The 17,237-nt window shown below is 32.6% G+C and overlaps 1 protein-coding gene across 3 annotated transcripts in view; it reads right to left on the bottom strand.

Annotated features, from left to right (window-relative positions):
- LOC114329788 (F-actin-uncapping protein LRRC16A) overlaps positions 1–17,237 on the bottom strand; it is a 74,566-nt gene that overhangs the window by 42,856 nt on the left and 14,473 nt on the right. For all 3 annotated transcript variants that reach the window (XM_028279003.2, XM_028279006.2, XM_028279005.2), the window contains exons 6-14: positions 12,913–13,172; positions 10,880–11,067; positions 10,687–10,764; positions 10,443–10,624; positions 9,565–9,716; positions 5,158–5,510; positions 1,776–1,997; positions 1,470–1,715; positions 932–1,107 (exon numbers count right to left, since the gene is read on the bottom strand). In XM_028279003.2, coding sequence (XP_028134804.1) covers positions 932–1,107; positions 1,470–1,715; positions 1,776–1,997; positions 5,158–5,510; positions 9,565–9,716; positions 10,443–10,624; positions 10,687–10,764; positions 10,880–11,067; positions 12,913–13,172 — 1,857 coding nt within the window. The remainder of the gene's footprint in view (positions 1–931; positions 1,108–1,469; positions 1,716–1,775; positions 1,998–5,157; positions 5,511–9,564; positions 9,717–10,442; positions 10,625–10,686; positions 10,765–10,879; positions 11,068–12,912; positions 13,173–17,237) is intronic.

Below are 17,237 nucleotides of genomic sequence, written 5' to 3'. Positions count from 1 at the left end.
ATTTTATTTTTTGTTTTTTTTTTACTGTTTTACTGGACTTTACTACTACTACTTTTACTTCTACTTATTGTTTATATATGTATATTTTTTATAAAATTGGGGAAACCCGTAAATAAATAAATAAATAAAATATGGAGAAATAAAAACATCGGAAAAGAAGTAAAAGGAAGATTTTACGAAACAGTCATCAGACCAATAATGACATACGCGGCAGAAACACGACCTGATAAAAGGACAAAAAGAATGCTAGAAACAGCAGAGATGAAAACATTGCGAAAAATCGATGGTAAGACGCTGTGGGATAGAGCTAGAAGTGCAGATATACGAAGGAGATGCAAGATGGACAACATTAATAACTGGGTGAAAAGCAGAAGAGCCGAATGGAACGACCACATAAGCCGAATGACAACAAATAGAGTAGTAAGGACGGCGAGAGACGGTTCCCCAATAGGAAGACGATCAGTGGGAAGACCACGAAAAAGATGGAATGACAACTTACTGGAGGCACATTGAAAAACAGACAGAGTAATGTCTATATAAAAAGAAGAAGAAGAAACATAGGTATGTATCCATATTGCCAAACGAAAGAGACAACACAGCTGTGGCAAAAATTTGAATTAGAGAATGTAGGGAAACAAAACATTTTGGCATTTAGTTAAATAGTTATACATATTGTAAATAATATTAGATAAGGCATAATAAGGTAGCATAATGTTAAAAAGTAAATTAAAAATATACTGTTCTGTACTGCAATGCAGTAATTATCACTCAGAAGCAATAGGTATGCAAAAATTCGAATTAAGGAACGTAGGGAAACAAAACATTTGGAATAATAAGCATGTATACTTACTGGAGACCTTTTGTTTCTTAGTATCAATAAAATATTCAAATTTGTATACCGGAATTCTATTATTTTCATAGTTATGCTTACCTCGTTCTATTCATAATGTCCACTCCAGATTGTTGCTTTATACAGGTGGTAACAAAATCAAAGGGAATCTGTTTCTTCTTCTTACACTCCCTCTTTATTTCCTGGACAGTTTCTTCATCGTGTAAGACATAGGGACATTGTTCTTTGCAGCACTTCAACATTTTCTCAGTTGTTGCCTGAATGGAAACAGTTAAAAATTATATAACAGTATGAGTATCATAAATAAGAGCTGGTATGTCATGTTAGCACAAATATAAAAGAAACTTTTTAGATAAGGATGTATATTATAAGTTAAATTTAATGTAGAGCCATTGTTTATTTACACAATGGTCTAGTTATACAATGGTAGAGCTTTAAAAAAATTATTTGCATTTATCTGAAGCACTATAACAGGACAACTGGGGAGAAATCAATGAAGACAGAAATGCTTTATAGTTTGGAGGAAAATAGAAGATGGAAAGTGGTAATCAACCTGTTTCCTTCTGAGGATAAAGTATGTAGTTCTTATATTAAGAGATATAAGATAATACATATTTACCTGGATGTAATCACAAATACTGGCGTGAATGTCAGAGGCTGCTTGCTGAAGTCTCTCTTCTACTGGATTGGGCCGTTTATCATCTCGATGTTGGGCCACTTCCTGAAGTCTCACCAATAACTGCCTAGCATTTTCAGCATCTTGTATCACGCCCGTAGCATGATTCACATCATTCGTAGAAGCTATTGACTCATTAGTTAAATTCTTGATTGCATCTTGGGTTTGTTGTACTAATCTTTCCAGGGCCTAGCCATCAAATAGAATTTTAAGTATTTTATTATAAAACTTCGATCAAAATTTCCTTACCTGCTGTTTTGAAGTTAGCAAGAACCCTGGTTGCATCGGAAAGCTTTTGAGGGATTGTTGTTTCTGAGAAACGTTGCGATTGAGCAAGTCTTGAATTTTCCTCGTAATTAACTCTGTTCTTTCAGCATTGGCCTTCATGCACGGTGTAATATCATAAATTGGAAACGGCATGTATTGAACTGTTGAGTTACTCTCCAAAGCATATGCTATATCGTGATAACCCTGAAAGAGACCGAAACTATAAATATACTTTGGATGGAATGCGTATAGACAAGTGTCAGTTTTAGGCATAAGTGTAGTAATAATAAGGTATATGTAGAACTGGAGGGCAATAAGTGAAGCCGATTTTTAAGGTTTAGTTCGCGTGTTGTCCGCTAGGTGGAGACAAATAAGGGAGCAAAAAAATGTAAACATTGTTTGAAATTCCACTTGTTTTACATGGAATTTTGTGTGACCACACATACTGGTTTTTTCTAGTACTACTTCCCATAATCTATTGATGGGTTCCGTGTCATATGCCCGCGTTAGATCTACCATAAGTAATTGATACCCCTTGGGCTCTTGACAGGCTTTTTTCTATTACTTGGGTTATACAGAAAATGTTGTTTATTGTTGATCTATCTGCCTTAAAGCCGCTTCGTTCCTCTGATTCGTATGACTGGTACTCTTGACATATGAGATCTTTTAATAGTCTTCTGCACAGCCAATTCAGTGTGCCAGTTACGGTGATACCTCTGTAGATATTTGGCTTTTGTTTAATACCTTTCTTATGTACCTACAGATGTTATCCATCCTTCATTCCATATCTGTGGTACTAGTCCTGTCGCCAGGGGGTACAACGTCCTCCTTAATTCAGATGGACTTACCCAAGTTTTTTTATGTATTTTGACCCGTAGAACACGAATTTTTTGGGTAACAGTTAATCCGGATGTCGATAAGATTGTTATAAACAAAGAACTTGAGGAATTACATAACACCGATTTTTCGCAAAACGAAACATTTTTTTGTATTTTTTGGGCGATTCTCAGCAAAAAATGGTCCTACAAGTTTTTTCGTAGGATGCATAGTTTTCGAGATAAACGCGGTTGAACTTTCAAAAAATCGAAAAAGTGCAATTTTTGAACCCGAATAACTTTTAATTAAAAAATAAAATAGCCATTCTGCTTACGGCATTTGAAAGTTCAAGTCAAATTCTATCGGTTTCGATTATTTGCATTGCTAAAAATTAAGTTTTTATTTGTTAAACAAAGCTATAAACACATAGTGTTTCCCGTGCCCAATGCATGCGTTTTAATGTACGTAATCTACGTAGAAATTGTTGTATGCGCGCCTACTCGTTCGATTTCAAATGAGAAATGCATTGAAAATATCATTCAATCACTATGTGTTTATAGCTTTGTTTAACAATAAAAAAATTAATTTTTAGCAATGAAAATAATTAAAACCGATAGAATTTGACTTGAACTTTCAAATGCGGTATGCAGAATTGCTATTTTATTTTTCAATCAAAAGTTATTCGGGTTCAAAAATTGCAATTTTTCGATTTTTTGAAAGTTCAACCGCGTTTATGTCGAAAACTATGCATGCTACGAAAAAACTTGTAAAAACATTGTTTGCTTAGAATGATCCAAAAAATACAAAAAACATGTTTTGTTTTGCGGAAAATCGCTGTTATGTGATTCCTCAAGTTCTTTCTTTATAACAATCTTATCGACATCCGAATCGACTGTTACCCAAAAACTTCGTGTTCTACGGGTCAAAATACATAAAAAAAAACATCCATAACCATCCGTAAGTCGGCCACTGGCGACAGGACTATACCGGTTCTCCTTTTAAAAATCTGTTAGATAATATTGTTATTATTTTTGCTAATTTGTCGGTACCATTTTTTAGTAGTTCTGCAGGTATTCGTTGCGGTCCTGGGGCGCGGCCGTTTTTTAATTGTAACGTTATTGCTTTTTAGGTCTGTTGCCTGTTGATATTGATTGGCTGGCCTGCGACTTCGATCATGTTGTACAATGCAGTACAGTGTTCTGTTATTTTTTTACCAATTGGTAAAAAACTATTGATAGTGTTTTGTGTAATGCAAACCTATACGATCAACTTGATACCAGGGAAGGCGAAGCAAAGATATATAAAATAGCCAAACAGAGAGCAAAGAAAGCAAGAGATTTTAATCAGATTAGATGTATCTGGGATGAAAATAATAAAATACTAATTCACGAAAAGGATGTCAAAAAGAGATGGAGAAAGTATTTTGACAGTTTATTAAATGAAGAATTTGACAGACAGCCTGTGAAGTTAACGGAGACAGTAACAGCAATGGTTACCAGAATAACAAACGAAGAAGTACCTCAAGCACTTCAAAAAATAAAGAAATGAAAAGCAGTCGGACCAGATGATATCCCTGGGGAAGTATGGAGAGCATTGGGAGAGACAGGAATAAGTTAGCAGGTCTATTTAATAGAATTATGGAAGTTGGACAAATGCCAGACGAATGGAGAAGCAGTATATTAGCACCTGTCTACAAACACAAGGGAGACATACAACAATGTACAAACTACAGGGCTATAAAACTACTTAGCCACACCATGAAAATATGAGAGAGAGTAATTGATAGACGGATACGTGAAGAAACCGAAATATTCGATAATCAATTTGGCTTTATGCAGGGCAGATCAACAACATATGCAATTTTCATTGTAAGGCAACTGATGGAAAAATGCAGGAATAAATAGACCAACGCTCACATGGTATTCATTGATCTTGAGAAAGCATATGATAGAGTTGCTCGAGAGATTCTGTGGTGGGCACTCAATAAAAAAGGAGTCCCTGGCGAATATGTAAAGATTGTGAGAGATATGTATGAGGGAGTAATGACTAGTTAACATTGATATGACTCCAGATAGAATTGTGTCGAGAAATGCAATTAGGGAAGACGACCCCGCATAGGGATAAGGCAAAGAGAATGATGATGATTAAAAATTTTAAAAATCCCAATGGATTGAAAAAATGTGTCCAATTCAGAACGTTTTCGGACCTATCAGTCCATCATCAGTGAATCTAAAATAGAATAAGTAGTCCCACTATTAAAATTTAAAAATGGTTGAAATTTTGAAAATTTTGAAAATTTCAACCATCTTTCGATTTTAATAGTGGGATTACTTATTCTATTTTAGATTCACTGATGATGGACTGATAGGTCCGAAAACGTTCTGAATTGGACACATTTTTTCAATCCATTGGGATTTTTAAAATTTTTAATAAATATACCAATTACATAGAAGTGGTTTTTACTTCATGGTAGAGTTTTTTTAACTATATGGTATACAGCCAACCTAGGGAACTAGCCTTTTTAGTAAATAAAGGTTTGTCTACTAACCTGTAAAGTAATGTTGTTCCGATCATAAATGATACTCTTCAGCTTGCTGTTGATCTGCAACGCTTTCGCTAGCAATCGAGCTCCAGAGTCTCCGATCAAATTCCCGCTTATATCTAGCACCTCCAGTGACTTATTATCTCCGAGAGCATTCAACAGATTGTAAAGATCCCCGCGCAACCTACAGTCGGGTATAATCAGCGATTGCAGAAGACATTCGTCGTCTTGAACTATCTGAACTACCGAATCCATGATCAACGACATGTGTTTTTTCATACTACGGGCCATGTTTAAATGTTTTAGAGACTTATTTTTACTTATTGCTATCACAACATTGCACAGATCTGAATCCATATCTAAAATGAAATAAATATTTAAATGAATTTTAAAAAATGTGGTTAAAATTTACAATAGATCATGGGAAACACAATTCACCACATAACTGAAGAAGAAAGCCCTGAAGAGGAGGAATGCGCAACAAAAGACATGTGAGATAATCAAATAAGAATACCAAAAACTATAGAGGAATGTCTACCTAGTACAAAATACAAAGATTTAACAGACTTCATCAGACAAAAACTCAATTCACATAGAAAAAATTGAGGACTATCAGCAAGGATTCAGGGAAGGCAGATACACTACACATGCGATCCACATAATAGTGAACTTGCATAAAATTTTAAATCCGAAAAAAATGTTATAAATCACAACAGAACATAATTTAAAACATGTATCAAAGATAAAAAAGTTTTGTTTGTCTTTCGTTTGGCCCCTAAAGACGATTAAAAATTCAACTTATACCAGCCAGCCCAAAACGCGTCGTGACTGACGTCACGGGGTTATATGTTTACATTCGTAAACAAAATTGTATATAATTTTAAATTAGACATTATAAACTTCAGTAGAAAATACAGTTATGTGACGTTACAAGTATTTTTGATCGTTTGAACTATTCATAGAAAACTTGTACTTTTACAAAATGGTTTTATTTTTCATAGTAAACCTTCTTTCCTTTCCTTCAAAAACTGTATCAAACTCCAATCTCAACAAACTGGTATATATTATTACAATGACATACGATAAATGTCATTAGAATATAAATATTTTTCCTTTATTACGCGACGACGAGCTGGCTAAATACCCAAGTAGGTGGAGACCAATAAACTAAAGAAGAATATACCTAATTATAACCATAAAACGAACCATATAGTTAAACTGTGTAACGTCATGGGTCGTTTAAACTATTTTAAAATACAGAAGACTTTAAATTTGTACTTCTAAGTTATTATGAGTTTTTGAAGCGTGAAATTTTGGAAATCTCATTTTTATACAAAACTGAACATTATTATGTAATAAAAAAAATGCGCAAGTTCCCTATTATACAAACAATTGAGAAATGCCACGAATACAACATAGAACGCCAAACCCTCTTCATAGACTTCAGACAAGTCTTTGACTGTATTGAAAGAAATAAATTATTTAATATAATGAAAAAAAAATCAAAATATGTCGGCAAAGCTAATCAGACTAACAAAAATGACTATGGATGGATCCCGAGCTAAAATAACAACAGAAGAAGGTAGCACAAACACAATAATTGCAATAGAAACAAGCAAGAGTGCGATTCAGAATGTGCGAAATACAAGGTGATTCACTGTCAACCACACTATTAAACATAACAGTAGAAAGAACAGTCAAGGCTAGCGGGATTAAAGGAACTATATCCCACTGCTCAACAAAGATAGTAGCATATGCAGATGACATAGTACTTATGGGAAGAGACAAGCAAATATCAAAAGAAGCAATAACAACCCTGGCAAATAATTTTAATTTTTACTTAACCTAATCTAGAATTGACTTTATATTACATTTTAGTCTGGGCAGATTATCGGAGAATAGGCCATTTTTGGGAAAAGTTATTTACCAGCAATTTTATTGCTGTAATCGAATCTTATGATTGTGTAAATTAATAATATAGGTATGCAAAGTCAGCAGATAGTGGCTACTTTTTTTATAAATAAAATGGCGCCCAAAAATCGTGTTTTTTTCAATTTTTGCTCTATAACTCCAAAGATTTTAACTTTACACCAAAAACACCCAAATAAAACTTCACCGTAATTAAATTCTGCATAGAGACGTTTTTCCCGATTTACTTCGACGAAAATTTTCCCCGGAAAATGCGGGTTTTTCCAAAAAAATCTGTAATTTTCAATTAAAATTTTAGATAAGTAATTGTTTATCAATAATTAAATAACTTGGTAATAGAAAATCTCTTTTCGTATAGATTATAATTCCAGAAGCCGATGGAAATTTATTGAACAGTTTAGCAACAATTGAATTGTTAATTAAAAATTTACGGTCGCTATAATAACCACAATAAGTATGATACATAAGAATAACTATGATTTTTGTATAAAAAGACACCGTACCTATCTAATGCATTTTACAGAATTGAAATTGGACTATATAAGCAGTCTCAGGAATATTTTAAAATTATAAACAATTTTTTGGCGTATAAACAAATAGAATATCTCGGGAAAGATTAAATTAAATTAAATCATGAAAACGTTATTGGAAAAAAGCGACAGGGCGCTTCTTTTAAAAGAAAAAACGTTTAATTGTGATGTGTGGTTCCAACCGGTCAAAGTTGACCGGCATTTACGGCAAAGATATAAACAATAGGATCATAATTTTCAAAACCATCACCTTTTTATTTTTGTCCTCTTTCTCCACACCAAATTTCATATATTTAAAGTACTCATAACATAAATTATTATAATAAAAACTATCGATATTACGAGTGAAAATTGCCAAAAATAGCAAAATTCCAATCAAAAATTAGGTTGGAGAAAATGTAATCTCAAAGTTCAAAATCGGTACCTATACGTTAAAAAAATGCATTTTCTCGGTTTTCCATGGAGCAACTTTCTTTATTCTTTTTTTGTTCCCAAGTAACTCGAGTAGAGCCATCTAACTAACGCATTATTAAATGTCAAAGTTGCTTTTGTTCTGTTATAATAAATTAATTTATTTATTATAACAAAAATTTTTAATTTTTTTAAATAAATGTTGTTTAAATAATTATACAGCTTTCAAATAAGAATATTTGTGTTTTTAACGTTAAAAGGTACACTTGTAGTAAGTTTATCTAAAAAAAGTCTACAACTGGAGAAAATATGTAGTTTTCTTTTCTTATAAATAAATTAATCCATTATAACAAAACAAAAGCAAGTTTGACATTGAATAATGCGTTAGTTAGATGGCTCTACTCGAGTTACTTGGGAACAAAAAAAGAATGAAGAAAATTGCTCCATGGAAAGCCGAGAAAATGCATGTTTTTAACGTATACCGATTTTGAACTTTGAGATTACATTTTCTCCAACCTAATTTTTGATTGGAATTTTGCTATTTTTGGCAATTTTCACTCGTAATATCGCTAGTTTTTATTATAATAATATATGTTATGAGTATTTTAAAGATATGAAAATTGGTGTGGAGAAAGAGGACAAAAACAAAAAGGTGATGGTTCAAAAATTATGATCCTATTGTTTATATCTTTGCCGTAAATGCCGGTCAACTTTGACCGGTTGTATCTTAGGAACCACTTATCACAATTAAACGTTTTTCTTTTAAAAGAAGCGTGCTGCCGCTTTTTTACCAATACCGTTTTCATGATTTAATTTAATTTAATATTTCTAAAGATATTCTATTTGTTTATAAGCCAAAAAATTGTTTATAATTTTAAAATATTCCTGAGGCCGCTTAAACAGTCCAATTTCAATTCTTTAAAGTGCATTAGATAGGTACAGTGTCTTTTTATACAAAAATCATAGATATTCTTATGTATCATAATTATTGTGGTTATTATAGCGACCGTAAATTTTTAATTAACAATTCAATTGTTGCTAAACTGTTCATTCAATTTCCATCGGCTTCTGGAATTATAATCTATACGAAAAGAGATTTTAGATTACCAAGTTATTTAATTATTGATAAACAATTACTTATCTAAAATTTTAGTTGAAAATTAAAGATTTTGTTGGAAAAAACCGCATTTCCGGGGAAAATTTTCGTCGAAGGAAATCGGGAAAAACACGTCTCTATGCAGAATTTAATTACGGTGAATTTTTATTTGGGTGTTTTTGGTGTAAAGTTAAAATCTTTGGAGTTATAGAACAAAAATTGAAAAAAATACGATTTTCGGGAGCCATTTTGTTTATAAAAAAAGTAGCACACTATCTGCGGACTTTGCATACCTATATTATTAATATATACAATCATAAGGTTCGATTCCAGCAATAAAATTGCTGGTAAATAATTCTTCCTTGTATTTTGCTAATTAGCCCAGAGTACTTTATAGTCTGATTTTTTATATATTTTAGGTTATTTTCCGTAAATGATTATACTTACTGTTTTCAGAAATATCAAGACTAGAGATACACCTAACGCCGTGCACACATGATTCCAGAACGTGTGCCCCCTGACTGCCGAGTCCACAATTGCTAATATCTAACGTCATTTCTTTGGTAAATTCGTTACAGGCCAATCCCAACAATAAATTTCTACAACACAGATTAAAATAATGTCTTAGTTCAAATAGTGATAATAGAAATATTTGTTATAGCATATGGTTTATTAAACCGACTTAAATTCATCTAAAATATGTAGATAATATAATGTTAATATGAGTAAAAAATTATCAAATGGCATGAAATGATCGAAGAACTACTAAAAGGAGCTATAAGTGTAGTATTTTAAGTAATTTAAGAAAAAAATCAAATGGTGTACAATCTGGAGATCTTGGGGGCCACTCTAATGTGTCGCGGCTACCAATCCAATCTCCTAAAACATCTAAAAAACCACGAAAAGGAAGTGCAAAGTGCGGAGGTCTTGCTGAAATTATATGTTACAATTGCCAAATTACGATAATTTTCATTTGGAAAAATAGCTGTAAAGGCGGGTAATAAGGATAAGAGATAGTACATTATTAGGAAATCAATGTTTCCTATAAATATAATGATCTGGAGACGGAATTTCACATCGTGGTGCAACTAAACTCTGCTTTATGACGGTACGGTGGTTAATGTAGTATATTAGAAATATTTCTATTAATAATCTAATAATTATATTTTTAGATCTTGTTTATTTTGTGGTCGATCGATATAAACTTTGATTTTAAGTAATTTAAGAAAAAATCACGTGGTGTAAGATATGGAGATCTTGGGGGCCACTCTAAACCGTATCTGATAAGTAAGCACGACATAACAAAAAATAAAAAATAAACTTACTTTAGTGCCTCTTGCGGCAATTTACAGTGCGACATGTTGAGATATTTGAGATTAAGCGTAGTGCTAAAGAATTGCTTGAAGGATATCGGAGCTTCTTTGTTCTTTTTGCTACTGTATGGGTTTTTAGAAATGTTTAAATGAACTAGATTAGTCGTACAGCCTTTTACTAAAGCACCAAAAAGCTAAAAAAAGCATCCAAAATAATTACATCGTGTTTATTAATGATTATTGAGTGATCACTTACGTTTTCAAGAATGATGTCAGTGGAAGAGATGTCAATGTATTGAAGAGAGTTCGGTTGAGACAAAAAGTTGTGAAAATTCTGAAACAACAAGGAGCATATGTCATTACCATAAACTTTACTAGACTAATGCATTCATACTGCACGTTTTAGTGGATATTTTACTTTCATTTTACCCTGCTTCGTATATACTTACACTTATATCGTCTTTTAGATTATTGCCACTCAAATTGAGGTACGTTAGGGTGGTAAAACTGCTTGTGTTGTTGCAGAGCGCCGCAAACAAGTTATTGACTCCTTTTGAGCTTAAACCGCAATGAGACAAATTTAAATGGACTAGACCTTTATTGAGCTTGGGAATACAACTTCCCAAATAAGTAGCACCTAAAAACACACGTAAACGGTATGTTAGTGTATAATTTCAAAGGTTTTTACGTTTAAATAGCTGCTTATAAAATCAGCCTTTGATAAAATTATATTTTAAATTCTAAACAATTTATAATTGTATTAAAGTTAAACGGATTCAAAATAAGCACAAAATTTGAAGTTTTAGACGGTTTAAAGACTACCTCAGCCGACAAGACTGAGATACAAAAAAAAAACAGACTAAACTTTTCTGAAAATACCTGGTGCGCTGAATACGAATCGGAGCTCAAAACTGTCAAATTGAGTCTAGGTTCTGAGATATCTAACCTAAAAGTGCAAAAATAGCTGTTTTTGCTATTTTTGAGGTTATATAAACCCGTTAATTTAACATCTTAAAGTATGTCTTTCTCTTTCAAATGCGGTTGAGTATGCTCAGTTGAGTTTTTGTTGAGATATTGAATAAGTTTTCATTTTTGTGAATTTTCTTATACCTGAAAATCCATTGAGATAACAGACGTGATACAATCGATGAGTTTTTTGATAAAGAAATACGTCATTTAAAAGATTGGGATATACTTTAAGATGGTTATTGCGGTTTCTAGGAGAAAAATAATATTACGATGCTACACAACCTCAAAACAACCAAAACCCATCCAAAAGCAGCTATTTTTAAACTTTTAGGTTAAGATATCTCAGAAACCAGAACAAATTTGGCAATTTGGAGATCAGATTCGGATTCAGTGCACTAAAAACCTTCTGAAAAGTATATTCTGATCACCGGGCCCGATGATTGGTCAAATTTTGTCGGCCTGTGCTATGGAGCCTCATATCGAATATGATCATATCTTCTTAAGAAATAATGTTATGCAAATAGGCTTTAGTATTTCAACGTCTTTGTGAAATCTTAATGATACAAAAATTACTTAAAATAAGAAAATCTACGGTTTCGTTTTGATTTAAATCTGTCTCCCTCCATCCTCCGATAGTACTATTTCTAGGTCTACCTGTTGTCAAGGAGGCTCTGAGGAAGACAAATTTACACCAACACGACCTTAGTTTTGATGTGTATTTAATTGAAAGTTTCTGAGTTGCTTGGCAACGTTGCGTTGGGCTGTCAACGGCGACTCGATATAAATTAAAACTATTTATATCGCAGTTTGGTTAGAACGCCCTCTAACGGGGAATAAGTGAAATGAATTTCGACTCGATTCAAGTTCTCTGTTTAACCCAGGTATGACAATACTAAAAGGTGCCTTGGTATTGTCATACCTGGGTTAAACAGAGAACTTGAATCGAGTCGAAATTCATTTCAAAATTTACTTACTTAGGAAAGGTGATAGACGATTGAACAGGGGTTAAATTAGGCATCTCAACTGAATTTTTATCAATGAACTAGGTCTGGAAAGGCTAGATAAGATGGATGCTGCAGTTAACACTACAATCATAAATGTCAACAATAAATCAGAGAGTAAACTGAACTCAATTGTTTCGCAACATAGCAGCTAAAGGGGTCGAAAGCGTCCAAGAAGGTTACTGCATTAGTGTTTTGAAAAACCATATGGGTTTTTTTCTCAAGTCCTAACTACAGCCTAGGTTGACTACGATCCTAAACGTCAACGGCAAAGGGCAGACTAAACAACTTGGTTGTTGTACCCGAAGCACGTGAAGTGGTCGAAATTGTCCAAAAAGGTTACTGCATTGATATTTTTTTTTGGAAGAAACAAACGTGTTTTTCCTCTATTCCTAACTATAGCTCGAAACAGCTGTAGTGATATTAATTTGTAAAAAATTTTTTTTGGAAATATTAAAAACAACAATTTTCAGTGTTTTATTGTTAGTTTAAACTGTAAAAATTGCACTTACCTTTATCTTCTATTGGATTACACGATACATCTATAGTATGTAACGCGGATCCAAGATTAAGCTTAAGAACACTGGACAGCTTGTTCAAAAAATCAGCCTTTAGACCTAAGTTATCCAGATAAATTTCTTCCAGATTGAGGGACTTGCGTAAAACGTGCAAAATCCTATCGATGTTATCGTGGGATAACTTCACTTGATTCGCCCGTAACTTTGTAAACCACGTGTTGTATTCTAGAGCACTGATTATTGGGATTAAATCCCTAAAAAGGAAAAAGAAGATTATGTTAGTGTTATTTTATAATTTAACAAGTATCCTCTCCAAACAGAGATACCTCTAAGAATAATCAAAACGATCGAAAATATCTACCAGAACAATACAATAAAAGTAAAAGTAGAAGAAAAACTAACTGACCCAACTGAAACTAGCAATTGGCATTTCGTCCTAAGCAATACGCCCTCTAGTGGCTATTGCAGTAACCGAGCTAAGATCCATTATTTATTTTCTTTTACCTTAAAAGTATACTGTGTTTTCGAGTTTTTATCGAGACTTTATTTTAGCTTTAAAAATGAATTACTATTGTTGTGTTCCCGTTGTAATTCTTGGGTTAAAAGGAACCCAGAATTAAGTTTACATCTCTTCCCAAAACCAAAGAAAACGAATCAGACTGAAACTCAGGTGGTTTTGACATGCTTTTTTATAATCACTAGAAATGCTGAATATGACGTTCCAGTACGTCGCAATTAGTACTGCAAGAGTCCAGAATGTTCAATGTTGACAGGCGGTAACCTCTTATTGAATTCGAGTGATAGAATATACTGGATCATAGCCACTCATGAGCGGTCATTGTACCGTAACTCATGTGTGGCAAATGTCTTCTTCTTCTTCGTCTAACCATTCACGTCCACATCTGAACATAAGCCTCTTCAAGTCTTCCTTTCCATTGTTTTTTGTTGTACGCTACTTGTAGCCAATTTTTCCCGGCAGTTCGTTTCATATCATCTGTCCATCTCATAGGAGGTCTGCCTCTGGGTCTTTTGTGTTGGTATGGTCTCCAGGTTAGAATTGTTCTGTGCCATTTGTTTAGATCGCTCCTAGCTACATGCCCAGCGTATTCCCATTTCAATTTTAATGATTTTTGTATCACATCGGTGACTTTGGTATTCTGTCTTATCCATGTGTTTGTTTTCCTGCCTTAAGGGGGGGGGGTATGGTTTGAAATATTTAATTTCTTTTTATTATTTCAAATAAAAGTGCATACTTTCAAGAATACACTCTGAAAATTTCAAAATAATCGGAGTAAAATTACCAGAGATACAGGGTGTTGAATATCCCTACCTTCGACTCGCTTTGCCGCGACTTCGCGCCAGCACGCTTGAGCGTAGTGAGAAACGTTAAACAACTGTTCGCCTTCTCTTTTGTAGATTATTCCTCGATTCAAAAAACATATTCCAATGTGCATCACTTTACGATTTGGCAGACAAATAAGAAGATGAAGATGCAGTTGTCAAAACTTTAAACGCATTTTTCTCAAAACTGCTTTTTCAAATGCGGTGGACATTGTAACTGAAAAACTACTAGGCCGATCTATCTGATATTTTGCACAGATTTTCTTTAGACATTTCATGAGGTAACAACGTCGAGATATTTTTCTTTTTCTGCTTATTTTTGTTCAACAATAATAAATCTGTTGATTTTCACAAAATTTTTACCAAAAATTTATTCTTTTTGATTTCTGAGTGATACCAAAAATTCAAAAATCATTAAAAATAATAAAAAACTCGACGTTGTGACCTCGTGAAACTCATAAGCTAATAAAATCTTTTTGAATTTTTTGTTTCGTATGATCGAGTGTCGAGTTCTGATGTCCACCGCAAAATCCATTTTTTTGTGAGCTGCCTGTCAAAATTTGTCACCAATGGATTATTTTTCAATATTTTGGATTGAATTTTTTTCTAACATATTCTTTGAATTGTACTTAATATGCTTATTTAATTTAAAAATAAAATAATTCTACCATAGCTTCGAAAAAAATTCACAAAAATGTGCTTGATATGTTGATTTCAAACCATACCCCCTCCTTAAGTGATATGCCAAGCATTGCTCTTTCCATCGCGTGTTGAGTATGTTCATATTCTTTTTTGTGATTGTTCATGTTTGTGCCCCATATGTTAATATCGGAATAATGCATGCATCAAAAACTTTAGATCTAAGATGTAGTGGCAAATGTACAGTTGTACATTTATGCTTTGTTAGTAGCAGAAACTGTTTTGTTTTTCACTAGAGACAAGAGGAGTTTTCTATTTTCTACTGTTTTATTCAAATCTTAGTAAGAAATAAAATTTGTAATTACAGTAAGTACTAACTTCAGTACAGTTTATTTCGTCTCGAAACTTGGCAACGATATCTAACAATACAGAGGCGTTTTTGTTCCATGAACTAACAGAGTGCATTCAATACATACTTATTCATCAATATAAAAATTACATTTTGTTTTTTTACAAAATTCATATTTTCGAGCATTGTTGCTTACATACAGACCAAATAAACTGCAAAATATTTTTTACCAACCTAACTTTGTTTTGACTAATTCAGGGTTACAAACGGTTAAAGTGTATCGTTGATTGAAATATTAGTGTATTCATAACTTTACAATTATTCTTTATAAACTTTAAAAATTATATGTAAGAGAGAGAATTAGACTTTATTGGAATGTTTCCAACGGGCTGTCAATCGAGTCTTTAATATGTAAGTAGGTATGTATTTTACTGTCAACATACTGTAGAATTATTAGGTAAATAAATAAATAAAAATACTGTTTTTTATTCTTTACAAAGATAGTGTACGTAAAAATAATTATGTTTTATTTTTGAAAACATATTAAAGCAAAATTCAAAATCAATTTCCATTATTAATAGACTGTTATCAAAAAATGCAAAAACTACAAATAAAATCAAAACGGCCATTTCATTTGTATTTGCCCATAATATTTTTGATTTTTTTTATTGTATATTTTCCATATATTTGTAGGATATATCTTGAATTTTGTATTGCTTCTAAATTGATAAATGAAAGAACTATCAAATACAAGATGTAAACAATTATAATGGCTCTTAGCTCGGTTCAATTTGATACCGCATTGGCCCCTGCAATCTTAATGCGAATCGTCAATGGGATAAGACAAGGGAATTACCTGAGCATAGGCGGCAGGGAAGGCCGTGGCGCCCCTGGCTTTTCGGGTGCTTTAAATTATAATATAGTACATTCCATGTCAAATCACTCAGGCAAAAAATTTTAAATTTCCGATTAGTCTGAAAATTGGTATACTCGTATAGCTTCCGCGGGACGTAAAAATAAGATATTTAAGGTAAAAAAATCTTCTTCTTTTGAGTCTAATATTACTGCATGTAACTTTTTGGTATTGTAATAAAATTCAAATCCTTCTAACCACTTGTCCTATGTTTTGGCTATCTGTGGGCAAATTTTCAGCCAAATCGATTATGATGTATTTTGGGAATGGAGAAAAATGTAAAAACTGTATTTTAACGTTTTCTACACTATAAAATTTGATCAAAAACTTGTTTTGAATCAAAGTAACTTGTTATAATGCCATATAATGACATTTTTGAGTCCCTTCTATTAAAATATTATGTTTTCCATTGATACTTTACGATAGAAAATGCAAATTTGTTTAAATAAACACCAAATCACTGTAAAATCGCATAAAATAACATTTTGAGAAAAAAAGAAGAAGAATTTTTGACCTTACATATCTCATTTTTACGTCCCGCAGAATCTATATACCGATTTTCAGACAAATCGGAGATCCAAAATTTTTTTTGCTCCAAAATTGAGTGATTTGAAATGGAATCACCCATACAGGGTGATTGATTAGTTAAGTGGGGTAAAGCTCAATAGATCCGCTATAGTAATAGATAGCAATAAAAGTTAATAACAAAAATTTTAGCCACCTTTGAGCTTCACATTACAAAATTAGTTAAAATGTTACAGGGTGTTCGGTAACACAGTGGCACACCAAACTTATGTTTTTTTTTAATGGAACACCCTATATTTTATTTTAAATTCGAAATCCTGTTAACTTCTCCATCACAAAAATATAAAGGTTTGTTATGTTATACAGGGTATTTACAAATACATTTATAATAACAAAAATTGTAGACAACTTTGAGATTCATATTACAAAATTAGTTAGAATGTTACAGGGTGTTCGATAACCTAGTGGCAGACCAAACTTGTGTTTTTTTTTAAGGAATACCTTGTATTTTATTTTATATTTGACATCTCCTTAACTGCCCCATCACAAAAA

The sequence above is a fragment of the Diabrotica virgifera genome, chromosome 9, assembly GCF_917563875.1.
Source record: "Diabrotica virgifera virgifera chromosome 9, PGI_DIABVI_V3a".
NCBI classification, from domain to species: domain Eukaryota; kingdom Metazoa; phylum Arthropoda; class Insecta; order Coleoptera; family Chrysomelidae; genus Diabrotica; species Diabrotica virgifera.
The sequence above is the reverse complement of the archived record's forward strand: the minus strand, read 5'-3'. Positions and strand labels throughout refer to the sequence as shown.